General features: G+C 49.0%; 2 protein-coding genes and 1 pseudogene across 2 annotated transcripts; all 3 read left to right on the top strand.

Moving 5' to 3' along the window:
* Positions 1-594: 594 nt before the first annotated feature.
* On the top strand, positions 595-8,217 carry LOC143363632 (uncharacterized). Its single transcript, XM_076804196.1, has 4 exons — positions 595-1,400; positions 1,731-5,611; positions 7,183-7,373; positions 8,158-8,217. Exons 1-4 carry the CDS (start codon positions 595-597, stop codon positions 8,215-8,217), a joined length of 4,938 nt encoding a protein of 1,645 aa, XP_076660311.1.
* Positions 8,218-11,124: 2,907 nt separating this feature from the next.
* On the top strand, positions 11,125-12,684 carry LOC143363634 (uncharacterized). Its single transcript, XM_076804199.1, has 2 exons — positions 11,125-11,608; positions 11,678-12,684. Exons 1-2 carry the CDS (start codon positions 11,367-11,369, stop codon positions 12,066-12,068), a joined length of 633 nt encoding a protein of 210 aa, XP_076660314.1. The 5' UTR covers positions 11,125-11,366; the 3' UTR covers positions 12,069-12,684.
* Positions 12,685-15,383: 2,699 nt separating this feature from the next.
* Positions 15,384-16,282, top strand: LOC143363631 (uncharacterized; annotated as a pseudogene).
* The last annotated feature ends 11,169 nt before the right edge of the window (positions 16,283-27,451 follow it).

The following is a 27,451-nucleotide window of genomic DNA, read 5'->3' as shown; positions in this document are numbered from 1 at the left end:
GCGTATGCCTTCTCGCTCTCTTAACGTTCTGAACGCTCATCAATCGCAAGGTATCGCTCTAGCACGTTTGCTCGTCTGTCCGCTCTCGTCTCGATAAGTAGAGATTCTCATTTCTCGCGCTCTGAGACTCTCGCGATTTCGCATCATTCGGGAGCAGTATTCTCGCGATCTCCCGCGCCGCGTTACGTGCACTCTGTTTCGCGACAAGATTTCCGGCGTCCGCGTAGAAGATCTCCGTCTCGCGGCGGCACGCTTTTCGTGCCGCTCAAGATTTCCTCTTCGCGATCCGACGGCAGAAGTTTGCACGCGCAAGATCTCCGTACGTTCGCCGGCTCGCGATTCTCGTGCGCGCGTTCTCTCTCGCGCCCTCGAGTGCCTCGCACCTCGTGCGCCGTACAACCGATTGAAATAAAGTGCATTTTCCCGAAGGACAAGGGTTTAATTCTCCCGTCTCTCCTTGCCTCCTCGCGCGCTCATTTCTGAGTGGTCCCGGCCCCCCGGCGACTCCGACCTTCGGTCGACGCCAAACATTTTGGTCCTTCGAGCCGGATCGTGAAGCGCAGGCAAGTGCGGGAGTGTAAAACCTCGCCGATCATGGCAGAAACGGTCGAAACCCAGCTGTTGATGCAGCAAGCGATAGGACGTTCCCTTCAAAATTTAAAAAAACTGGGGACGAGCAACTGGACCAAATCCGTCTTGAGGACCCGGATTGTCCACCTTCAAGATCTGTGGAGGAAGTTCGAGCACGGGTACGCGCGACTCCTCTCTATCATCCCGGCGGAGGAACGAGCGAAGAACCTCTACTTCAAGGAGGACTCTTTCGCCCACACGGAGGAAGTCTACCTCAACTCTCTCTCGTTCATGACGACACAGCTGGACGCCCTGAACAGCGATACCGTGAGTCCGTCAAATTCACCGAGCGACGGACAAGCGTGTCCGTCGGTTCCCGATATACAGCTACCCCGAATCAATGTACCGCAGTTCGAGGGTAAATACGAAGATTGGGAAGCGTTCCGCGACAAATTTTCCGCGCTTATTATTCAAAACCCTAAGTTGCATGACGTAACCCGACTGCATTATTTGGTTTCCGCGTTAACGGGTCGCGCCCTCGACTGCATCGGAAACCTTTCGGTAACCGCGGATAATTTCCAAATTGCGTGGAAGACGCTCTCGGCGCGGTACGATAATCCGCGGCGTATAATCACCGCTCATCTCTCGTCGCTGCAGAACCTTCCCGCGCTCTCTCGCGAATCGGCAGCAGACCTCCAGACTCTCTGCGATCGGGTCTGTTTTATTGTCGACTCTTTAAAAAGGCTCGGGCGGAAGCCAGAAGAATTGTGGAACGACATTCTCGTCCATCAGGTGTCCCAAAAGCTGGACACTCCGACGCGGAAGGCGTGGTAATTGAAAATCGGCGACGACGTGACTCCGCCCTCTTTCGACACCTTGATGTCATTTATCGGTTCTCGCTCTCGCGGTTTAGAAGAGTTCGCGATTTCTTCCAATTCCACGCCCGCCGCGCGTCCCGACGCATCGTCTCGCCTCGCGTCTATTTCCTCGCGAGTCCATTCTGCGACCGCTTCCAAGCCCTCCACGAATTCGCGTACTCCGTGCCCAGTCTGTCGAGCATCACATAATTTCAGTGCTTGCCCCACCTTCCTGGCACGAAACTCCAGCGGCCGTCGTGAGCTCGCTAAACGCTTTTCACGTTGTTTTAACTGTTTGAGCAGCAGTCATTCCCTCCGAGAATGTAACAGCAAGAATACGTGTCGCGTGTGCAACAAGCGGCACCACTCGCTCTTGCACGAAGACGTGCCTCCTCCAGCTCCGCCAAATTCGGAGCCCTCTACTCCACCAGTGCCGTCCTCCGAGGTCAATTCGCACCTCGCCTCCACCCTCGCGGCTCCGCGCTCCGGAATTCTACTGGCCACCGCGTGGGTGCAACTCCGTGTCCCGTCAGGCCGCTGCGTCACTGTCCGAGCCCTGATTGACCAAGGTTCCGAGACCAGCTTCGTCACCGAGGCCATGGTGCACCTCTTGCGTGCAAAACGAACCCGCGTTGCGACATCCATATCCGCCGTCGGCGGAGTCCACGCCGGCACCGTGCGCCACGCCGTGCGCCTCCACGTTGCTCCTCGCGATTCCGCGTCTCCTTCGATCGTGACCACAACTCTCGTCCTGACGTCTCTCTCGACATACATGCCGAAGCGCATTCACAATGTTCGATCCCTCGAGCATTTAGCAGATTTGAATTGGGCCGATGCTGATCCCTCGAGCTCGGCCGCGATTCATCTCATTCTCGGCGCAGACATTTACCCCAGTATAATCCTGGACGGTCTGCGCAAAGGGTCAAGCGGGCAACCCATTGCCCAGAAAACCATTTTCGGTTGGGTCATCTCTGGCCCTATCACGTCGCACTCGCGCGATCTCTCCGTCGCACGCGGATCGAGCCCACAACCTCGCTCGGGCTCCAGCATCTCGATGCATCACTGCATCCACCAGGACACTCTGTCGAACGAGCTGCGCCGATTTTGGGAGATTGAGGAAATTCCTTCGACCACCCCCCACACCCAAGAGGAAGAACAGTGCGAGCGGCACTTCCAAACGCACACATCGCGAGCCCCCGACGGGCAATACATAGTCCGTCTTCCGTTCCGTACCGGTCCTCCGATTGAAGTCGGTCACTCTCGGTCTGCCGCAGAAAAGGTTCTGCAATCCATATCTCGTAAACTTCTCCTACAACCATCTCTGACCGAGGAGTATGAGGAGTTTCTCCGAGAATATGAGGCTCTCGGACACATGCGTCGCGTTCCCATTTCGCCTTCGACCTCTCAGTGCGTGTACATTCCGCACCATCCCGTGTTACGTGCCGACAGTGTCACGACTCACCTTCGCGTTGTCTTTAACGCATCCAGTGTAACGTCGAACGGATCCACGCTGAATGACCACCTGCTCCCAGGCCCAAAGCTTCAGCTCGATCTTTCTACCGTAATTCTTCGGTGGAGAACCTTTCGTTTCGTCTACACGGCGGACATTGCAAAAATGTACCGCCAGATTCTGGTCGACGAAAGCGATGTCGATTATCAGAGAATCCTCTGGAGGCCCATTTCCTCCAAGGATACGCAGGCTTTCCAATTGCTGACCGTCACGTATGGCATGACCTGTGCTCCATTCCTGGCTCTCCGCGTTCTGCAACAACTCATCGAAGATGACGGGGGCCAGTTCCCGCTCGCGGTACCGGTCCTTCGCTCACACATTTACGTCGACGATGTCCTCTTCGGCGGCAACGACCTTTTGGCTATTCGCCATTCCCGGGATCAATTAATCCAGCTTCTCCAACGTGGTCACATGAAGCTACGTAAGTGGGCGAGCAATTCGGTCGATTTTCTTGCCGATATTGATCCGGAAGACCACGGTTTGGCATGTTCCAAAAACCTCGCTCCCGACGATCGAGTCAAAATCCTCGGGATAAGTTGGAACCCCTCTCGCGACTCCTTTCAATTCAAGGTTAGTTTAGCCGAGTCGCTACCGTCCACCAAACGAGCCATTCTTTCGACTATCGCGAAGCTATACGATCCTTTGGGATGGGTCACTCCCGCGATAATCAGCGCCAAGATTTTTATACAAGGATTGTGGCGCCTCCGCATCGGTTGGGACGACCAAATCCCGCCGCAGTCTCTCGAGCAGTGGAAATCTATTCATTCTCGCCTTCCAGTCCTGAACGGTCTTCAGATTTCCCGATGGATCGGATGCATTTCAGAGGCCTCGCGGATTGAACTTCACGGCTTCGCGGATGCGTCGACAGTCGCATACGCCGCTGTTGTTTTCGCCCGTTGTATCTCCTCTAGCGGAACTATTACCGTCTCTCTACTCGCGGGCAAGTCAAAGGTCGCCCCCTTGACTCCATTGACCATTCCCCGCCTTGAGTTGCAAGCCGCAGTCCTTCTAGCACGTTTAATGAATTTCGTTTCGTCCGCCCTTGACCTTCGCGACGCTCCGTGCTATTGTTGGACCGATTCTACCGTGGCACTCGCGTGGTTGCAGTCTCATCCGTCAAAATGGAAGACGTTCGTCGCTAATCGCGTCGCTGACGTACAAACTCGTCTTCCCCACGCTATTTGGCGGCACGTTCCTACCGCGGACAATCCCGCTGACTGTGCGTCGCGCGGACTTCTCTCCGACGAACTGCTTCGTTATCACCTCTGGTGGAAGGGCCCCGCCTGGCTTCCTTACGATCTCTCGGAATGGCCAACTCAACCGCGACACTTCACTCTGGAGGACTCGTCCGAGTCAAAGGTCGTGCATCACAGCGTGGTCCCCGCTCCCGCGTGGGACTTAGACTCCCGATTCTCGAGCTGGCCCAAATTAATAAGAGTCACGGCCTATATACAACGGTTCGTCCGAAACTCTCGCAGCTGTCGCTCCGACAATCGCAAACGACATCCAGGACGCGCCCTCTCAGCGAGCGAGTGCACCGCGGCCAAACTCTTCTGGTTGCGACGCATCCAAGAGAGCCAGTTCGCTAAAGCCATTTCCTCGCTTTCTAATGGTGAACCGCTACCGCCAAAGGACCCGATCGAGTCGCTACACCCGTTCCTCGACGAGACCGGACTTCTTCGCGTGGGAGGTCGTCTGCGAAATTCCCCCCTTCCGCATCAATCAAAGCACCCCATTTTATTGTCGCCACACCCGTTGGTTCGCCTCATTATCGAGCAAGCGCACGCCCGCGCCCTGCATGCCGGCGTGCAACTCACCTTACACATTCTTCGGCAAGAATACTGGCTTCTCCGGGGAAGGAGTCAGGTAAAAGCCGTGATTCACGCATGTGTCCGATGCGTCCGAGAACGAGCTGCGATACCGATTCAGATCATGGGAGATCTCCCGGCAGCGAGGGTGTCCCCTGCGAAAAAACCCTTTTCGCATTGCGGTTTGGACTACGCTGGTCCTATTCAAATCCGCGCCTCCGCTGGCCGCGGTATCACATCCCGGAAAGCATACATCGCTCTCTTCGTGTGTATGTCCACCAAGGCAGTGCATCTGGAGCTAGTCGCGGACTACTCCACCTCTGCGTTTTTAAACGCTTACACTCGCTTCTGTTCCCGTCGAGGTCTCCCAGAGCGTATGTATTCCGACAACGGAACAACCTTCGTCGGAGCAAATCGGGAGTTGGTTTCGGCCTACCGCGCTGCACTTCGCGACCCCGATTTTCAAAATCGTACCGCCAGCGATGGAGTCGCTTGGCATTTCATCCCCCCTTCGGCGCCGCATTTCGGCGGATTATGGGAGGCCGGGGTAAAAAGCGTCAAACACCATCTTCGTCGCGTTCTCGGCGATCGAACGCTGACTTTCGAGGAGTTCACAACGCTCCTCTGCGCGATCGAGGCGTGTCTTAATTCGCGACCCATCGCCCCTCTTTCGGATACTCTCGACGACTACGAGCCGCTTACGCCGGGTCATTTTTTAATAGGGTCTGCGCTCACGACCCCTCCACAACCTTCTCTGCTCGACCTCACGGAAAACCGTCTCTCGCGATGGCGACTCGTCCGCCACACTACCGAACGATTCTGGAAGTTGTGGCAAAATGACTACCTCAACACGCTCCAACAGCGCGGTAAGTGGCGTCGCCCGCGCCCCTCATTATCGATAGGACAGCTAGTCCTCCTACGCAATCCGACTCTCCCTCCGTGTAAGTGGGAGCTCGGCCGAATCGTGCAATTGCACCCTGGCGACGACGACCACACCCGCGTAGTGACAATAAAAACCGCCACTGCGTGTTTTAAACGCCCAATCGTCAAGTTGGTTCCTCTGCCCGTCGCGTGCAAATCCGAGGCATAGACGAAACGTGTTCCGATAGTCGTCCTGCGTTTGCGTCCCGTGTACCGTTGCTCTCGCGCGGTAAATTCAACGTCGCGCCTTCATTCCGGCAAGGCGGGCGGTTTTCACGTTACTCTTGCGTTTTGTAATTTAAATTGTTTGCGTATCTCGAATTCTGTTTACCGACTCTCACGGCGGGCGGTCTGCCGTTTGCGCAGCTCGGGGATTGGCGTCGCGGGTATTGTAACACGCAGTCCCCTTATCGTTTAAGTTCCGTCGGAACGCTACCGCCCCCGCTATTCTATGTATAAGCGTGCGATCCCGTTACGTTTCGAAACTAGTGTTTCGAGGCGGGCGGTATGTTCAGGATCCAAGCTGTGGAATTCGGTGCCTATTGTCGAACTGGCTACCGCTTTTTCATACGGTTTTGTCGCGTATGTCAACACGCGGCAAGAGCGCGTGTCGCCGTTGCTCGACTCCGCGTAGCAACCGTTTCAATTCTCATTGGACGAATTTCACAGCTTGAATCCTTCAAATTGAGACAAACAAGGATCGTCCGATGTGCGAGCTCCAATCACGGTGCTCCACATTCGACGGTCTTTGTTATTTAAGGCACCTGCGTATGCCTTCTCGCTCTCTTAACGTTCTGAACGCTCATCAATCGCAAGGTATCGCTCTAGCACGTTTGCTCGTCTGTCCGCTCTCGTCTCGATAAGTAGAGATTCTCATCTCTCGCGCTCTGAGACTCTCGCGATTTCGCATCATTCGGTAGCAGTATTCTCGCTATCTCCCGCGCCGCGTTACGTGCACTCTGTTTCGCGACAAGATTTCCGGCGTCCGCGTAGAAGATCTCCGTCTCGCGGCGGCACGCTTTTCGTGCCGCTCAAGATTTCCTCTTCGCGATCCGACGGCAGAAGTTTGCACGCGCAAGATCTCCGTACGTTCGCCGGCTCGCGATTCTCGTGCGCGCGTTCTCTCTCGCGCTCTCGATTGCCTCGTACCTCGTGCGCCGTACAACCGATTGAAATAAAGTGCATTTTCCCGAAGGACAAGGGTTTAATTCTCCCGTCTCTCCTTGCCTCCTCGCGCGCTCATTTCTGAGTGGTCCCGGCCCCCCGGCGACTCCGACCTTCGGTCGACGCCAAACAGTTATTAATCCTGCAAAATGCATATTTGGTCAAGATACCATAGAATTTTTGGGCTACACTATTAACGCAGAAGGAACAAGTCCCAACTCGGAAAAAGTAGATTCAATTGTAAAGTTTCCACAGCCTAAAAACGTAAAGGAATTAAGAAGATTTTTGGGAATGATAAATTTTTACCGTCGTTTTATTCCAAATGCAGCTAGATTACTGGTTCCTTTAACAGATTTACTCAAAGGTGCACCTCCTCGCGGTAATCCCGAAATTATATGGTCAACCGAAGCAACAATAGCCTTCAAGCAGGTAAAAGAAGCCCTTGCGGAAGCTACCCTCCTAACGCATCCACTACCTGGTGCGAAACTCTGCATCAGTGTAGATGCATCAGATTATGCAATGGGAGCGGCGCTTCAGCAATGGGTAGATGGCACCTGGCAACCGTTGTCATTTTTTACAAAAACTCTGTCATCTGCACAACGCAAGTATAGTGCATATGACAGAGAACTTTTAGCAGTTTACTCCGCGGTCAAAAGATTCAGATACCAATTAGAGGGCCATGTTTTCACTATTTTCACTGATCATAAACCATTAATCTTTGCTTTTAAACAACGCCCCGAAAAAGCTTCACCTAGACAATTCCGCTATCTTGATTTTATTGGACAATTTTCAACTGATATACAGCACGTAAGCGAGAAAAATAACATAGTCGCTGATACACTATCACGGGTTGAACAAATAAGCAAAGTAGTCAATCGTACAGAAATGGCTCTGTCTCAACAGGCAGATGAATAGCTTCGAAATCTCTTACTGTCTGAGACAGCCCTTAAATTAAAGAAGATACGTTTTCCAACCAGTGAAGGTGACGTAGAAGTCTTTTGCGATATCTCCACCTCTAGCATTCGCCCATACGTACCGAAAGATCTGCGAAAAAGAATTTTTAACAGTTTACATGGATTATCGCACCCTAGTATTAAGTCAACTCGAAAATTAATAACCGACCGTTTCGTCTGGCCTTCAGTAAATAAAGACTGTAATAAGTGGTCCAAAGAATGTATTCCATGCCAGAAAAATAAAATTACACGACACACAAAGTCACCCGTAGGTAATTTTTCAGTACCCAGCGCACGTTTTAGTCACATACATATCGATATTGTTGGTCCATTACCGAGTTCGCAAGGTTTTAAATATTGTTTCACTTGCGTAGATCGATTTACTCGCTGGCCAGAAGCTATACCTATGGAAGATATATCAGCCGAGACAGTAGCAAATACTCTTTTGAATGGCTGGATATCACGTTTTGGAGTTCCAAATTTTATTACTAGTGACCAAGGAAGGCAATTCGAGTCACAACTTTTTAAAGAGTTAACTCGATGCCTTGGTTCACATCATATCCACACTACAGCTTTCCATCCCGCAGCTAATGGTATGGTGGAAAGATTGCACAGACAGTTAAAATCAGCCATCCGATGTCACGAAACAGAAAATTGGGTTGAAATACTTCCATTGGTATTGCTAGGCATACGTTCCACGTATAAAGACGATATTCAAGCAACTCCAGCAGAGATGGTGTATGGTTCTAGTTTGAAATTACCAGGAGAATTTTTTTACGTCCGATAAAGAACAAACCGTAAGTTCCGACTTTGTTACCCAATTGAAACGAAATATGCAGAATATCCGACCACGACCAGCATCACGACACGGTTCATCTAATACATTCATTCATAAAGACCTGAAAACAGCTTCACATGTATTTTTAAGACATGATGCAACAAAACGATCATTACAACCGTTGTATGACGGACCATATAAAGTCATTAAGCGAAATGATAAACATTTTACTATTATAATAGGATCACAGGAAAGAACCGTATCAATCGATCGACTCAAACCAGCGCATATAGATATAGAACGTTCCGAATCACAAACTGAAACTACACTTCCGAGTCTACCATCAAGCGCAGCCAATCAACCAAATACCAATAAAAAAACGAAAGGTATTTTAAAACAGTCTGCGCCGATTAAAACTCGTTATGGACGAGTCATTAGGTTTACCGATAGGTATAAGGCATAATAGTTTGTAAGAATACATGTAAATACTGTATATATTTTTTTTACTGTATATAGCGTTATCACTGGCAAGGGGGTGATGTAGCGGTACGCGATTCGCATCGCAAGATGTTAGAGTTGACCGCCTGCAGATGTTAGGGTCTAAGGTAATAAAACCTACCCTGACTTTTGCAGGATGGCAGAAATTATTTTATTTCCGAATGACTTTACGGGTGTAGAAAATTTAACTACCCCATCATAAACGTTGCCAGCCGAGTACCGCTGGGCCTGTCCGACCGCGCGGCACGCGCGGTCCCGACAAGACCTTTTTTCCAAACATTTGGCGACCACCTTTGCCAGTGACCATAAACAACAGATGCGGGATTTCCTACCCCCGCGAAGCATAGCTCCGCCGAAAGGCGTTACCTTTCCGAAGATCAGGATATAAAGGAGGAAATCCAGAAAATCTACTTCTGGTACCTCTTACACTTCTCGCGCTTCGTGTCTACGTACTTTGTCTGTCGGTCTCATTGTACATTGAACACGCGATTAAATAAACTGACTCTGTTTTGTGGTAACATAACCACACTCCTATTAGGCCACACCAAACATTTAAAGACCATCGATGTTGAAAGGGAACACATCGCATCCAATTTGGGTTTTCCACGGCCCAATAATGCAGATTATGTCTATTTACATGGCCTGAATTCATAAAAGTGGCCTCATCGGAAAAAACTATTTTGCACAAAAAGTAATTTTCCACAACACCCTGCAGCCACTCACAAAATCTTATGCGGTGATCGTAATCTGCTATCGAAAGCCCTTGTGATAAAACCATGTGATATGGATGATACTTTTGCCGTTTCAAAATTCGTTGAATTGATGGACGACTAATATGTGATGTTTGTGCAAGTGTACGTTGACTAATATGAGGATTTAATGTAATTGCAGCAATAATACTGGCACTATTATTTTCATTAGTGACAGCTTTAGGTTTATTGCGAGTTTTTTTACACAATTCACCGTGCTCGCGAATCCGCTTTTCTAAATTATGAAATGTTGCATTACATTTTTTGATCCCATAACGTTCGAAAAACATCACTGCTGCACGCCGATAATTTTTTTGGCATTCACCTAACGTTAATAACATATTCACTTCTGTGTCAAAAGTAGCCATAATCACAATGTTACTGCTTGAATAACAGCTGTAAACTGAAAACGTTTTCATAGATAAGTGAGTCAAACTCAAGAATTGTAAATATTATTGTTTGTGTTTCTTCATGAGTAAGCAACGGACTCAAGCGCGTATAATTCCATAACGCTATTTCCGAGCGCTTCAAGTACCTACAACTCGAAACTTCAAACTGTTATATCTCATCATGGAAGTATCTGACAAAAAAATCTTTCAGACAAAATTGACTTGTTTTTCCGGTAGAATCTAAATATGTAACATTTTATAGGGGGTTCCATTTAAAATTACAAAGGTACCTCCCCTCCCCCGTTAAAGGGGAAGGGAGGCCACTTCACGTTTATGTAGTCAGAAAGGCCCTTCAGTTCCATGCAATTTAAGACTAAGAACTTTAAAATCGATGGGATAGTTTTCGAGATATTGAGCTGTTCAGAGTTATGTGGGCCACCCTGTATATATGTGGCGCCTCAGCGATGCGTAGTTTCTCCCGCGTGCCGTTCTGGCGCTTCGAACGCTCCGAGGAGGAGAAAACAAGTCTTGAAGCCGCGGCCGTTTTTTCTCATTGATCACTCGTGAAGACGCTTACGATTGTTTGCATTTGATGGTGCACCCTAATCGCGGCCTTCTTGCTTCCTCCTTCTCTTTTCTTGTTTAATGTTGTTTGTTTAATGTTGTCTAGGTAATTTAAAAATAGCAATTAATTTAACTTTCATTTTTATTTCAATTTGTTTCTCGTTGTTCATTCCATCTGTACATGTCTCATGAGTTTCACGTACATTTCTCTCTCAAAGTTTTTATTTTACAAATAAACCATTTTTAACATAATTTTACTAGTTAATTAATTTAACTATTGTTACCGCTCAGTTAACGAACACGCGAACTCTAAATATATATAATTGGGAGACCATGTTACCACGTTACCGAAGATATCGCTATCGAAGATATTGCATCTAATAGTGAATTGAAACAAGTACCAACCGTTGCAAGCCGGTTGCAACGTGTCTGTACCTCGAGAGATACAACTGAAGAGAGCGGTCGTCAACGTGAAAAGTAACGACGAGGCCTGTTTCTTTTGGGCAGTCGTGGCGGGTCTCTATCCGATTGAGAAAAACTCGGAGCGTTTCTCTTCCTATCCACATTACCGCACGGTGCTTCAAACCGAAGGATTTCAACTGCCTATGTCGTTCAAGGATATTCGAAAATTTGAACGGGTAAACGACATTTCTGTGAACGTGTTCGAATGGGTGCGCAAGAAGTGTGAGACGCTTCATCTGACCGAGAAGAAACGGAGCAAGCACGTCAATTTGTTGCTTCTACGGGGAGGGAATTCGCACCATCATTACGCATGCATAAGAAATTTGTCGCTATTGCTTTCGTCGCAGCTTAGCAAGGATAGCGATCTCATGTATATTTGCGACCGGTAAGTTGAGAGCATTTTTTTCCTTTTCCAGTCAAAGACCATGCTATATTTTTTTTTCCTCCTTCTCAGATGCATGCAATATTTCCCATCGCAAGAGAGATTAGACGTCCATACGGTCGATTGCGATCGAATCAACGAATGCGCTCTGAAGCTTCCGACCTCGGAAGATATGTGGCTGCGGTTTAGCAAGTACGCGTACAAAGAACGGTCGCCATTCGTCATCTACGCCGATTTGGAATGTCTGCTGGAGAAACAGGAAGGACAGAGCCGCGGGGCGCGCACGCAGTATCAACATCACCACGCGTTCAGCATTGGTTATTACGTGCATAGCCGATACGAAGCTTCTTTGTACGAGTATCAGGCTTGTTCCAGAGAAGAGGGATGCTCGGCATGGTTCGCGACAAAGTTGTACGAGTTAAGTTGTAAATTACAGCCGAACGCGATAAAAACGTGCCGATGAAGGCGTTAACCGAAGCAGAAAAATTAGATTTTTTTACGGCCACGCGCTGCCACGTGTGCGAAAAACCGTTCAACGACTGCGACGAAAAAGTGCGCGATCATTGTCATATCACGGGCGCGTATCGCGGTCCGGCGCATAACGTTTGCAATTTGAATTACCAATCTTCGTACGTGATACCGGTGGTTTTTCACAATTTGTCTGGTTACGACGCGCATTTTGTCATCAAAGATTTGGCAAACGCGTTTAAAGGGAAGATGGACGTGTTACCGTTGACGAAAGAGCGGTACATCTCGTTCACTAAACACGTTCACGTCGAGAATGACGGGGGGATAAAAAGAGATTACAGGAAGTTGATAAAGTTTCGATTCATCGATTCGTTCAAATTCCTGAATTCTAGTCTGGACAAGTTATCATCGTATTTGGGCAAGAGTAAATTGCGCGTCGTACGAGGCGATTTTGCACATCTTTCCGACAGCGATTTCGATCTTTTAACGAGAAAAGGTGTTTTCCGTACGACTATTTAACGTCGTACGATAAACTAAACGAGGAGCGATTGCCGCCGCGCGAAGCATTTTACAATCGGTTATGCGCCAGCGAGATATCCGACGCCGATTATCTTCACGCGAATACGGTTTGGTCGCTGTTCAGGATTCAAGCGTTGGAATTCGGCGGCTATTGTCTCAACTGGCGACCGCTGTATCATACAGTTTTTGTCTCGTATGTCAACACGCGGCAAGAACGCGTGTCGCCGTTGCTCGACACCGCGTAGCAACAGTTTCGTCTCTCATTGGCCGAATTTCAACGCTTGAATCCTTCAAATCAAGACAAACAAGGATCATCCGATTCGGGAGCACCAATCACGGTGCTCCACATTCGATGGTCCTTGTTATTTAAGGCACCTGCGCGTGCCTTCTCGCTCTCTTCATGTTCGTCACTCGCATCACGCTCTTAACGTTCTGAAATCGCAGTCGCTCAGGTACAGTCGAATCGCACAGTTCTATTTCTCGCGCACGTTTGTTAATCTCTCCAGTCTCGCTCAGAGTAGATTCCGCTATCTCTCGCTCTGAGACTCTCGCGATCAACCTACTCGTTCGCAGTATTTTCTGCCCTCTTCCGCGCCGCGTTACGTGCATTCTGCCGCGCGTTGAAGATCTCCGTCGCCCGCGTTGAAGATTTCCGTATCGCGGCGGCACGCGTTTCGTGCCGCTCAAGATTTCCGCTTCGCGATCCGATGGCAGAAACCTGCACGCGCAAGATATCCGTTCATCCGCCGGCTCGCGACTCTCGATCGCGCTTTCTCTATCTCGATCGTGTGCACCTCGCGACGTCCTCGTTCTCGGGAAAACCCTCGGCGCCTCATTAGCTCACATCTGACGTCGATGCTTGATTTGCCAGCGCTGTCTCGTGAATCCGCGTCCGATCTCCAAAATCTACGCGATCGAGTTTCTGTAATCGTTGCTTCACTCAAAAATCTCGGGCGGGCACCTGCCGATCTCTGGAACGATTTCCTTGTACATATCGTGTCGCAAAAGTTGGACGCGCCGACTCGCAGAGCGTGGAAGATCAAGACGGGTGACGATGTAGAGCCTCCTACGTTCGACGCACTCACGAAATTCATCGACTCTCGCGTTCGCGCCCTCGAGGAATTCGCTCCCAGTGCTTCAGCGAGCTCTTCTGCGTTTCCCGTCGCATCGAGTCAAACCTCCGCCGGTCGATCTCGTGTACATGTCGCCACTGCGTCGCAGTCCGACAAAAATTCAAAGTCTCCGTGCCCCGTCTGTCGAGCCTCGCATATGCTCAGCTCCTGTCCGAAATTTAACGCACGTAGCCCTCGCGATCGACGCGATCTCGTTCACCGTTTCTCGAGGTGCGTAAATTGCTTGAGTTTAAAGCATCTTGTGCGGGATTGCCCGAGCAAATATACGTGCCGCGTGTGTCATCAACGTCACCATTCACTCCTCCACGACACTGAAGCTCTCTCAGCGTCACCTTCTCCGGCGCCGACGCCCCTTCCAGAGGTGAAGTCTCACCTCGCGTCCACTCCGACCGAACCGGGCTCCGCCGTCTTGCTCGATACCGCGTGGGTCCGAATTCACGCTCCGTCGGGCCATTCCATCCCTGTTCGCGCGTTAATCGATCAAGGATCGGAAGCGAGCTTTCTTACCGAAGCTATGGTGTCCCTACTGCGTGCGAAACGCATCCGGGTCGAGACCTCGATCTCGGCTGTTGGCGGCGAGCATGCCGGTCGCGTGCGTCACGCCGTTCGCCTCCGCGTGTCACCACGGTCATCCGCGACTCCTCCGATCTCTACGGTCGCTCTCGTCCTTCCGTCGCTCTCGACGTACACTCCGAAGCGCCTTTTCGACTCGCGCTCTCTCGCGCATCTCTCTTCGCTAAATTGGGCTGATCCAGATCCGTTCAGTTCCTCCGCGATCCATCTCATCCTCGGCGCGGACGTCTACGCTGACATCATCCTCGACGGTGTGCGTAAGGGCCCCCGAGGACATCCGATCGCTCAGAATAGCATTTTTGGCTGGATCGTTTCCGGACCTGTGATCGGTCTGCGATCAATAAAGTGCAGTTTAATATCAGCTCTCTCTCTCTCTCTCTCTCTCTCTGTCTCAACCTCTCACTGACCCATCCTGTGGATTCCTTTGCGCGCTCAACTCTGAGTGGTCCCGGCATCAGGCTGCTCCGACCGTCGGTCGACGCCGAAACAGTCGCGTTTCGCTATAAAGACGTTAGGACAGTACAACGATTTGTATTTAAAATTGGACGTACTGTTGCTGGCGGATGTTTTTGAAAATTTCTGCGAAGACTGTCTCGAGAACTATAAACTCGATCCGGCGCATTATTACACGCTCCCGGGTTTCGCGAGGGACGTAATGTTAAAAATGACAAAGATCGAACTGGAGCTGTTCACCGACGTGGACATGCTATTGTTCGTGGAGCGTGGAATACGCGGCGGACTGAGTCAATGTTCTCACAGGTATGCGCGCGCCAATAACAAGTATTTACCGACAACGTACGATTCGAGCGAACCGTCCACCTATCTAATGTATTTCGACGTTAATAATTTGTACGGCTGGGCCATGTCACAACCTCTACCGCACAGCGGTTATCGCTGGGTGGACGATCAGACGCGTATAGATAATTTTAGCGTCGAATCCATTCCAATCGAAGTCCCGTAGGCTACATTTTGGAGGTGGATTTGGAGTATCCGCGCGAAATTCATGACGCTGACGCGGATTTCCGTTTTGTGCGAGTCACGACACAGCGACGGCCGGCTAGAGTCAAAGGAAGTTATTGGCAACGCTTCGCGATAAGGAGCGATACATTCTGTATTATCGATATCTGCAACAAAGTTTGCAACACGGTTTGAAATTGAGGAAAATTTACCGAATTCTAGAGTTTCGGCAGTCGCGATGGCTGTGCAGCTACATCGATTTGAACACAAAATTGCGCGCCAACGCGAGCAACGATTTTTCGAAAAATTTGTTCAAACTAATGAATAACGCGGTGTTCGGAAAGACTATGGAGAACGTTCGAAATCACGCGAGCGTGAAATTACTCTCTCGATGGGAGGGTCGACACGGTGCCGAGCAATTGATAGCTACGCCGAATTTTCACAGATGCACGGTGTTCTGGGAGGATTTCGTTGCGATTCAGCTGAAAAAACGCTTATTAAATTTTTTAAACCCGTCTACATAGGCATGTCCGTATTGGATATATCTAAGTGCCATTTGTACGACTTTCATTACGGTTATATGTATCGAAATTTTAAAGAAAACTGCAAGATTTTATACACGGACACGGACAGTTTGATATACGAGATTGTTTGCGACGACGCGTACGAGCTGTTGAAACGCGATATCAATCGATACGATACAAGCAATTATGCCTAGAACAACGCGTACGGCGTTCCGATCGCGAACAAAAAGATGCTGGGATTGATGAAAGACGAGAACGGCGGCAAAATTATGACGGAATTCGTAGGGCTTCGCTCGAAAATGTATGCGACTCGCGTGCGCGACAGCGAGGACGCGTGCTGCGAAACCAAAAAGATAAAAGGTATCAGAACGAATGCCACGGCTAGGGATATAAGTTTCGAAGACTATATCGAGTGCCTTCGTAATTACACGGAGAAGAGCGTTAATAATAACCCTATAATGTCCGTACAGCATCGGGTGTATTCAGTATCCGAAATGAAATAGGAAGCGGTAAAGTTATTAGCGAGAAGACCGCTGCAACTGTAGAAATCACATCATTCAGATTATCTCCGAGGGTGGGATTACATCAGCGTTGTCAGCGAAAGCGAAGTGATAAGACGATTAACGCGTTGCATAAAACGAGGTGTTTCGAACGTTCCGCTTCAAAAAGTATCGCACACGCGGAGCAGTAAAGATGCGTCGCAACCGATTGAACATGGACGAGTCGCGAGCCGCCACGACTGCGAAAAAGCAAAGAAACGCAACGTATGTATAAGAAAGATAAAAACAAAAATATGAAAACGTTCAACTTTTAAAAATATAAAATTGATTGTAGGATTTTTCAACAATCGTCACAGCCACCGCCGCAGCCACCGTCACAGCCACCGTCGCAGCCATCGCCGCCGCCGCCGCCGCCGCCGCCGCCACTGCAGTCGCCGTCGGTGTCGAGTAGTTCGTGCAGTGCGCGGATCCTGAGCCGAAGATATTCTCTTGCCGGCAATTATTTCAAATGGCTGGAAATTGGCGTGCGCGTCGACGTGGATATTGTTGTCGAAGTGGCTATAGGAGATAACCGCGGCAACGCGATCACGGTCTCTCCGAACGCGTGGATCGAGTTGATGCGCACGAAGGAGTGTTTGTCCGATCTGCTTTCGTCCGCGAGGAACTAGGAAGAAGAAGACCAATGTCGAAAGATTGGGGACAATTTAACGTTGCGTATAGTGGACCTCGATGGAATGTGTCTTGTAAAATTATCGAGTCCGACGGTATCTTTGTTCGTGACGAAAAAACTATGCACAACTTATACGATCTCGAGTTCTGCGTGCGCAATATGTATTCGCGGTTGACGAACGAAGTTCCCGTGATCGTGCAAAAATTCCTATATTTTGCTGTTGCGGCGCAAACCGTTCCCGTCCGGAACCAATCTTTCGATCGGAGTTCGTTGATCGAATGCGAACTGGCGGCTTTGTGCGCGGACGCGATCGAAGCGCATAGACGGAATTAGGAAATTTTAAAAATAATGTGTGTGTGCGTATGTGTGTGTGCGCGCGACACATATTCCCTTCAAATTTAAAAAAAGTGCATGTGTTTGTGTGGTAGATGGATGTTTTTTCTGTACAACATTTTTTTCGGATGTAAATTATTGGCTTTTTCATATGTTTCAACAATTATTTTTATTCGATAAAAATACATTTTTTATATAAGTAGTTTCAGATGATTTTTCAAACAATATTCGTCAGTGGGTTGTACTCCACGATGCTGTCATGTACGTTGACAATGCTCACGGGCGCGTCCGACGTATGCCACACGTTCTGTGACAGAACGCGGTTCGTGGAAAATCCCAAGATAGATCCTACGTTGTGGGGCTTCGAGAAGTTTACTCGATACCTGCTAACGATTTCGATTAGTACCAGCGGATATACGTTATCGGGGGAGGGGGACTATTCGTCGGCATTTTTGGGAGGAGGATATCGCACGCGTATCTCGTGTCTCGGGTACTCGTTGATCGCCTCCAATTCGTACGAACCATCCGGGATAACGATCTCCTCGTCCTTTTCACCGAAGTGGAATCGATTGTTCCCGATGTTGGCGCTGATGTTCGGTATCGTGTAATAAGTTTGCAAGTTGAGCAATCCCAGCTCGTACTCGCCGTTGCTCAGATCTATGGGGGGAAAGTACTTGGACGACAATGTACTGCTTCTTCCCGACAACGTGAACGTGAACGACTTTTTCCCATCCATCGGATGTGGTAGAGAGAGGAGTTCGGGAAATTTAAGTTTCTCGAAGAAATTTCGCGCACGATTGTCCGCACCGGCTTTCACCGTAGTTCTGAAAACGTTTGTGATTATACGAGATCGTCGTCGCGTTCGAACCAAAGTAACTAATCAGCTCGATCGGCGGGCGAAGATTGCCGAAACTGTCGAAGTAGACGACGCGCGAGCCGCGTTTCACGTATGCGACCCAATGCGTTCCTGGTCCGTGACTATCGTCTAGATTGACGATACCTCGCTCGTTTATCCATGGCCGTGTCGGCAAATTGTCGCGCATAAAAACTCCACGAAAATGTGGCAATGCTTTACAGATGGCGCTTAATTCGATATCTGTCGTTGCAGCGTCGTCTTTCTTCGAGTTTTTTTTTTTTCTTAGTTCCTCCAAACCTTTCCCATGCTTGTACGACGCGAGACACATCCCACGACCCTCCATGGCGCGATTGTGCCGCTCGGCTTCCTCCAATTGTTTCTTCGCGGTTTTCGCGGCGTTTATCGCTTTGGCTACCCCCGCGGCCCCACCCGTCAATGCTACTATAGCCGACAAAGCAGGCAACAGCAGCGGCAGAAAACCACCGCGTTTGACGATCGGGAGAATTCGCATTTTCTTCTTCTTCTTCTTCTCTTGCCCTTGTCTCAGCTGTCCCCCCAGACCCATACCTAATTTCGTTTTAGCTTTCATGGCGGTTAACACGGCGGCCGCGGCAACTTTTTCTCCGAACCTCGCGTCTTTGGCCGTTATGTGCTGTAGCGCGCGATCCGCCAAAACGTTGTCGGCCGCGTGACGATCGTCGAGATCTTTGTGTCGCGAATACGCTATGTCGTGTTCGCGGCAGGCCGCGTCCAAAGGATTGATTTCTCGATCGCCGCGGGCTAATCGCTTGCGCAATTTTGTACCAGGACCGCAGAATTGATAACCGGGGATGTGCAATTCGACCGGCAACGCGTCTACAGCTCTGTTGAAGAGTCCCTTGCCCGTAGTAGTACACGGGCGACGTTTCGCACGCATAGACTATTTTTCAGCCCTACCTCTAAAAATAGATTTTTTCGGAGGGAGGAAGGGGAACACGAGCAACGACTGATACCGAAGACGTTCGAGCTCTCCTATAAATACTACTCGTCCCTCCCCTCAATCAAATTAATTAGAGTATGCATTTCGTGAGACAATCTTTGAATATTCGTGTTGCTCCAACGTGTCGCGGCGAGCTTACCGACGAGACGATGCGGAAACACGGCTCGTTGTTACCCCGCGACGTACGATGCGTGATAAGCGGTCCGTCAGGATGCGGTAAAACGAACGTTATGATCAGCCTGCTGGAGAGCGCGAACGGACTACGATTCGCGAATGTTTACGTGTACTCGAAATCGTTGAGTCAGCCAAAGTATCGATACTTGGATAAACTGTTCTCATCCGTGGGGGAGGACGTCGGCTACTTCGCTTTCGGCGACAACGCCGATGTAATCCCTCCCGCGGAGGCGCTGCCCGATTCGATATTCATGTTCAACGACGTGGCGTGCGACGAACAGGATATAATGAGAGAGTATTTCGCGATGGGTAGACATTCTCGCATCGATTGCTTCTACTTGGGTCAGTCATAGGCGAGAATACCTAAGCATTTGATTCGTGACAACGTCAATTTGCTGATTCTGTTCAAACAAGATGCCAGGAACCTGCGTCACGTTCATCGGGATCACGTAAACACTGATATGTCATTCGAAACGTTCTGCGCGTTGTGTGCGAATTGCTGGCGAAGGAAGTATGGATTTCTCGTAATAGATAAAGACAGTCCCGTGAACGGCGGTCGCTAGAGACGCGGATTTAATGTGTTTGTTGTACTGTAACGCTCGCAGTTGCTCGGTAAGAGTCGAGAAACTTGTATCGTGTGGCGATTGTAAATCTCTATCTCTGGGGAACGATATGTCCTCGTCGCCCTCGTCCTCGACCTCGTCCTCGTCGTCGTCGTCGAAGGATGGTGGGAACGAGAAGCGAGGAGCTTCGATCGCGAAAGAAATAGCAAAGGTCGGGGGTAGTATACGTAAAAAGTATCGAGCGTTGAAACTTGAAAAAATGGCGACTGAGACGAATTTGCAAAGGACTTTACGACCGAACGTCGAACCGTTGAAACAGCTAGTACAAAATACTACTACAGAATCAAATGATGATGCGCTCCCGAGTATCAAGGAAACACCTGCAATCGCGAAAAAACGTGTACAAGAATTAAATAAGAAGAAGGGGAAGAATGGGAAGAAGAAGAGAACGAGCGACGAAGTCGATTTAACGCCGCTACTAACGAGACATCCGAAGAAAAAAATTAGTTTTTTCGATGGGGATGATGATGATGATAATGAAGATGTTAACGAAGATGAAGATGAATCGGCGGTACAGCAGCAGCAGCAGCAGCAGCATATCTTCGAATCGCCCGCAACGAGCACGGTATCATTGGAATCGTCGATGCGTAATATTTTTGAGAATCCGGAAACTCATCGAGAGGAAAGCGAACATCGGTCCGAGAATCTCGGACCTTTTGCGCGCGAATACATACATAAATTTTTTACCGGGCCAACGAAAAATTCCGACAACGTGTACGGAGTGTATCTCCGAGATGGCAACATGATAATTGGAAATAGCACGTTCGACGTGAACAGCGATGATGACATCATCGTTAACGCAGTAAAGTATTGAGGAACTCGCGGTCTTTACGAATTGATATTCAGTAGAATACCCGACGAGAGGCTGTACACCTAGGACGATAAGAACGCTTACAAAAGAATTCTCATTCTCACGCATGCGCATCGGCGGGGGAATCAGATAATGGGGAACAAAGCCTACAAGTATAAAAAGATTATAGGACCGATGTTTTCGGGGTCGCAAAGCGGGAGGGGAATGAAAGTCCCAACTCGTATGCGTGTAACCAACAATCCGATCGATTACGTGCATTGGGACGATCCGAACGAGCTGGTCGATCGTCTGAAATTGTTAACGTATTCGACGAATGCCGGTCATTCCGGTCACAACAACGAAGTAATGTCGATAATCGAAGAACTTCGCGAAGCCGGTATAATTATAAATTAAAGCGTAGGCGCGTTCGTCGAATCAGTGACGAGTGAAATGTTCGCTGCATGGTTACGGTTCGATAAAAGTACGGGAAAAAATGTCTATCGACAAATTTGGCACGACGTTTCGCGAAGCGAACAAACGCGAGTCGACGAACGTTCATTCCATTTTCTATCCAGCGTTTAAAAGTTTCGTGCGCGACAATGCCATATGTTTGAGCAACGAGAACGATGGTGGTGGCGGGGGTGGTGTTAAATCATACGATGCGAAAGGCGCGTGGATCGGACGCGTGGCGGAACCTCGGGCGAACGACCACGCGACTAGCAAAGTATACGTGGATACGCTCAACGCGAGTCTAAAGTCAGAGATCCTTGGAAAACTGACGGAAGAGCTGAAAACCACCGAAGACACGTTAAAGTCTGAAATAGAGACTAAGATACATGATGTTCCGCACGATGTTAACACGAATATGAGATTATACGATTCCATCATCGGCGAGATCAATGCGAAAATCGACAATTTGGATGCGTCGCAAACGCAAAATGACGGGGGAAACCTTGAAGCAGAAGAGAAAAGACGAGGTGGACAACGTCGTCAGCGATCGACTAGCGAATTTTGGAATTCCTGTACCTGTACCTGTACCTGTACCTGTACCTGTACCTGTACCTGTACCTGTACCTGTACCTGTACCTGTACCTGTACCTGTACCTGTACCTGTACCTGTACCTGTACCTGTACCTGTACCTGTACCTGTACCTGTACCTGTACCTGTACCTGTACCTGTACCTGTACCTGTACCTGTACCTGTACCTGTACCTGTACCTGTACCTGTACCTGTACCTGTACCTGTACCTGTACCTGTACCTGTACCTGTACCTGTACCTGTACCTGTACCTGTACCTGTACCTGTACCTGTACCTGTACCTGTACCTGTACCTGTACCTGTACCTGTACCTGTACCTGTACCTGTACCTGTACCTGTACCTGTACCTGTACCTGTACCTGTACCTGTACCTGTACCTGTACCTGTACCTGTACCTGTACCTGTACCTGTACCTGTACCTGTACCTGTACCTGTACCTGTACCTGTACCTGTACCTGTACCTGTACCTGTACCTGTACCTGTACCTGTACCTGTACCTGTACCTGTACCTGTACCTGTACCTGTACCTGTACCTGTACCTGTACCTGTACCTGTACCTGTACCTGTACCTGTACCTGTACCTGTACCTGTACCTGTACCTGTACCTGTACCTGTACCTGTACCTGTACCTGTACCTGTACCTGTACCTGTACCTGTACCTGTACCTGTACCTGTACCTGTACCTGTACCTGTACCTGTACCTGTACCTGTACCTGTACCTGTACCTGTACCTGTACCTGTACCTGTACCTGTACCTGTACCTGTACCTGTACCTGTACCTGTACCTGTACCTGTACCTGTACCTGTACCTGTACCTGTACCTGTACCTGTACCTGTACCTGTACCTGTACCTGTACCTGTACCTGTACCTGTACCTGTACCTGTACCTGTACCTGTACCTGTACCTGTACCTGTACCTGTACCTGTACCTGTACCTGTACCTGTACCTGTACCTGTACCTGTACCTGTACCTGTACCTGTACCTGTACCTGTACCTGTACCTGTACCTGTACCTGTACCTGTACCTGTACCTGTAATTTGTTACCAATACATTAAATATTTATTTGTTGGCAATACATAAAATATTTATTTATTTATTAGCAATACATATTTATTTATTTATTTGTTAGTAATACATAAAAGCGAGCACGACGAACACTTTGCTATCGGTCGCCAGTCTGCAGTAGAAAAATGTTGATACCAGCAATCTGAAAAAAACATTTTTAGTTTTAAATCTTAAGTGAATGAAAAACTTTATATTCAAATAAATTTATTTCAGCAAAAACTTACCATTCAAATAACCATCGTATCGCGGGGACGAACTCCTCGTCCCACTCCTTCATGTCTGATAGTAAAATTTTGAACGCCTGTCTCCAGGCGCGGATAAACCGCAATCTCTCCATTCCCGTCTGCAGAAAAATATTTTTAACTTATACGATACAAAACGATGCACTTCAATACAAAACAGCGCACTCACCAATACTGTCGCCACCTCCTCCAGTGGCTGACACTCGTCGACCATTGCGCATTGTCTTTTTGCAATTTTTACCAACATTGTCGCTGGTTGGAAACACAACTTGAAATGTCCGTAGCGGCGAACTGCCTCCTATTTAAACGCGTCTCGAGCGATAAAAAAATGTATCTGCTCGCAAATTTACAAGAGCGTGAGAAAAAAACCTCTCTCTATCTCCCAGCGAAAATGCGATTGCCGCGAACCTTTGCAAACTGCATGGCGACTCGTCCAAGACAAATCTTATTTCACGTCAACGGTTTTGGCGAACCGTCTCCTATGTACGCTCAGTTAACTGTACGCTGCAAACTGCATGGCGACTCGCCCAAGACAAATCTTATTTCACGTCAACGATTTGGACGAACCGCCTCCTATTTAAACACGTCTCGAGCGATAAAATTGATCGAAGGATGTGGAATAAAAAACCTTTGACGTGATAACGAATACGAGATGTAGACGCGATAATGAAAAACTGCATAGCAACTCGCCCAAGAGAATTCATATTTCGCGAATACGAGGTGTAGACGTGATAATGAAAAAACCGTTGACGCGTCGCAACTGACAAAAGTATACGGTTCTATGACAAAAGATGCCGTCTCGCCAAAATGCAGCGATCTCGCGACATGAAACCGCGAGAGCGAGAGAGAAACAGCCTTCTCCCACGAAATATAATAAAAAAATGGCCGCGCGGCAAGAGCGAATAAATGGCCGCGCGGCAAGAAGATGCAAGAGCGAGAGAGAGAGAAACAACCTCTCTCTCTCTCTCCCGCGAAATATAATAAAAAATGGCTTCGCAGGAAGAGCGAATAAATGGTCGCGTGGCAAGAAGATGCAAGAGCGGAAGAGAGAGAGACAACCTCTCTCTCTATCTCCCGCGAAATATATCGCAACCTTCAAGACCAAATCAGATTGCAGAATACGACTGCAACGATAATGAGCTACTTCAGCAGAAATCCGAAATCCCGATGCAGCGATAAGAAACACCATCCTGGTAACAAAAACCGCAAGGTGATACCTCGGCGGCGGCCGGGCGATCCCTCCCATCGCCCCGCAAGAGAATGACCCCCCTCGCCTATTGAGTTAGAACCCGCCTATACTTCCTACTCTCGTCCCTCGACGGCGTGGCGGAAGTATTTTACCGCTGCGTAGACTGGTAAGAGTTCGCGGTCGTATGCCGAGTGCCTTTCCTGGGCGGGTGTGAGCCGCCGTGAGAAAAATCCCAGTGGCCGCGTCACTCCTTTGACCGGTTACTGCAGGACTGCACCGACTGCCGTGTCCGATGCATCTGTCGCTAGGCTTAGCTTCCCTTTCGGGCTCGGGAACGCCAGGAGTGTTACCTCGGCCAAGTCCTGCTTCAGCTGCGCGAAAGCGTTGTCCATCGCGGGAGTCCAATCCAGTTCGGCTGCCGACTTCTTGGTGTGCCCTGCGATGGTGTGCTGAAACGGCGCCTACGTCTGTGCTGCGTTTCTCAGGAAGCGGTTGTAGAAGTTCACCAGGCCGAGGAAGAGCCTGAGGCCTCTGACGTTGCCGGGCTTTGGGTAGTCTCAGACGCTGGCTACCTTATCCGTGGTCGGGCTCAGCCCGTCCGGTGTTATGCGGTGGCCCAGGAAGGTGACGTCGCTGGCGCCGAAAACGCATTTGGAGGCGTTTATGGCTAGGCCGTACTCCTCCAACCTGCGGAAGAGCGCTCGCAGGTGCTGCTTGTGCTCGTCCACGCTTTGGGATGCGACGAGGATGTCGTCGATGTAGACGAAACAGAAATCCAGATGGCCGACGACCTCATTCATAAACCTTTGAAACGTCTATGCGGCGTTCCGCAGTCCGAAGGTCATGAACGGGAACTCGAACAAACCGAACGGCGTCGTGATAGCTGTCTTCTGGACGTCGGCCTCGTGGATGGGGACCTGCTGGTATGCCCTTACTAGGTCGATTGTCGAGAAGATTTTCGACCCGTGCAGCATGTGCGTGCAGTCCTGTATGAACGGTACAGGGTACCAGTCCGGCGTCGTGACTGCGTTTAACCTGCGGTAATAGCCGCACGGCCTCCAGTCTCCGTTCTTCTTCTGGACGAGGTGTAACGGGCTAGCCCATGGGCTGCTCGAGGGGCGGCACAATCCTTTCTGCTGCATGAAGTGGAACTCCGCTTTGGCCGCTCGGAGTTTGTCCGGGGGAAGCCGTCGTGGGCGGGATGCGACCGGGGGCACTGTGGTCTCTATGAAATGCTCCACCTTGTGTGGTGTTCGGGCCTGGAGGATTGTGTCCCTCATTAGGCTGGGGAATTCCATCAGCAACTGACAGTACGGGCTGTCTGCCCTGACCGCGAGAACGTGCCCGGCGAGCTGAGTTGTGTCACGCCGTGTCTGAGCAGTTTTCGCCGCAGGTCGACGAGCAGGTCATGGTGCACCAGGAAGTCGGTACCGATGATCGGCTTCTGTACCTCAGCGATTATGAAGGGCCACTGGTGCTTTCTTCCGAGTCCGAGCTTCAGTTGGAGGAGGCGCTTTCCGAATGTCGGGATGGCTGTACCGTTCGCTGCGTACAGGGTCAACTCTGCGCGGTTCTGCCTGTCTTTTTCCGTGACCGGTATGACCGAGACGTCTGCGCCGGTGTCGATGAGGTACTCCGTCCGGGATGCTTGGTCGCGAATCCGTAGGCGACGGTATACCGCTTCCCGGGTCGCTGTCGCCGTCGCTACCCGGGGGCTTAGTTTTCCGCATGCTCTGCCGCCCACGTGCAAGGCTGCTCGCGCCTTCGCGCGCGGCTGTAAAAACTGCGGTGGTACCAGCAGTGGCCGTTGCTCGGCGGGGTCGGCGGGCGCATGCCCCTTCCACGCACAGTGTGTCGTCCAATGGAAAAAAGTCCGAAAATCAAAGTGTAAGATCTGCAAATTTATGTATCCTAAAATGTTCGTAACAAAACGTAGTTTCTAAAACTGCCTTAAATTTTAACTGAATAAATCAATTTGTTATTAAAATTGAGGCTGAAACTTCACTGTCAAATTCCGCGCATTTTTGAAAACATGCGTCCCTCGCAAGCTATTTGGTTTTTTAATTTGATTTTTACAGGGTGTGTTTAGCATTATTAGACCTTCAATCTCCCAAAAAGTTTTTTTAAATTATCGCAGTTTGTCCTAATTTTTTATGTTTAACATTTACCAACTTTGATTAGAGTTTTAAAAAAAGTACATCAAAGTACACCCGTGAATTTTTTTACAGTAATTGGTGGCACATTAAACTTTAATTTCGCATTGGTTTAAATCTGCTCACATTTGCTCAAGCGGAGAAAATAATAAAAAACTATATTAAGACGCTCGCGCACGGCGGCTTTCTCCGTAGTCTTTCGAAGAAAGGCTATAGCCGGTTTTGGGGGCCAAATCGGCCCTGGAAGGGATTTTATTCCAATTTGCGCCATTCGATAGCCTACCAAAAAAGATACCTTTCAGCCAAGTTTTAGCCCTATAGCTCATCTGTAAGGGTAGTTACAGAGGAAAAACGAAAATCCAGTTTTTGGCCCATTTTCCCCATTTAATGACAATTTAAAATTCTGAAAAAAATCTGACACATTTCGGACACCAAACCACATACTTTGAGTCGTTTTCAGATTTTTCCGTTGTAAACTCTGGCTGTAAAAATCGAAAAATACGAAAAAAATCGAAAAAATGCAGATTTCATATGGAAATCTAAGAGTGACCCAATCAGAATTAATTTAGCAATGAGATATTGTCCTAAGTATTATGCTCAATTTTTTTCAAATTCCTGCGATTGGTGCGTCATAGTAGGAAAAAATAAAAACCACTTTTTTTGGCGTTTTTTCCGTGAAAAACTAAGTTATAATTATCGTAAAAATATATTATGTAATATTAAACATCTCTAAGTTCAGGGAAACATCGTCCAGACTTTAAAAATTGCGTAATACAAAAAAGGACAATTATACTACGCAGGATATATCCCAATATTTCGAAGGTATTTTCAACGGCGCCGGTTGGTGCAGTAGCTATGGTCTCCGACTGCGGAACCGCTGAAGACTTTTTGGACCAGGTTCGGATCTCGCCTCGGTCCAATTTTTTTTTTCTTTAATCACATGTTTTTTCGATTTCTAACCGTATGATTGTTGTTACGCTGTTGTAAAAACATTTTTTAACTATGTTTAAACTATTTTTTAATAATTTTCCGGAAAAATATTTTTGGAGTACTTTCGG

This window comes from Halictus rubicundus, unplaced genomic scaffold (genome assembly GCF_050948215.1).
Source record: "Halictus rubicundus isolate RS-2024b unplaced genomic scaffold, iyHalRubi1_principal scaffold0081, whole genome shotgun sequence".
NCBI lineage: Eukaryota > Metazoa > Arthropoda > Insecta > Hymenoptera > Halictidae > Halictus > Halictus rubicundus.
Note: the sequence above shows the minus strand (reverse complement) of the source record. Positions and strands in the feature narration are given on the sequence as shown.

What these genes read in the sequence shown, in the direction of transcription:
- LOC143363632 (XM_076804196.1), top strand. Translation starts at nt 595, where the DNA reads ATGGCAGAAACGGTCGAAACCCAGCTGTTGATGCAGCAAGCGATAGGA. An exon ending in ACTCCGACGCGGAAGGCGTG is followed by an intron (nt 1,401 to 1,730) that starts GTAATTGAAAAT and finishes CTGTTTGAGCAG; the next exon opens with CAGTCATTCCCTCCGAGAAT. An exon ending in CAACACGCTCCAACAGCGCG is followed by an intron (nt 5,612 to 7,182) that starts GTAAGTGGCGTC and finishes TTCCTTTAACAG; the next exon opens with ATTTACTCAAAGGTGCACCT.
- LOC143363634 (XM_076804199.1), top strand. Translation starts at nt 11,367, where the DNA reads ATGTCGTTCAAGGATATTCGAAAATTTGAACGGGTAAACGACATTTCT. An exon ending in CTCATGTATATTTGCGACCG is followed by an intron (nt 11,609 to 11,677) that starts GTAAGTTGAGAG and finishes CCTCCTTCTCAG; the next exon opens with ATGCATGCAATATTTCCCAT.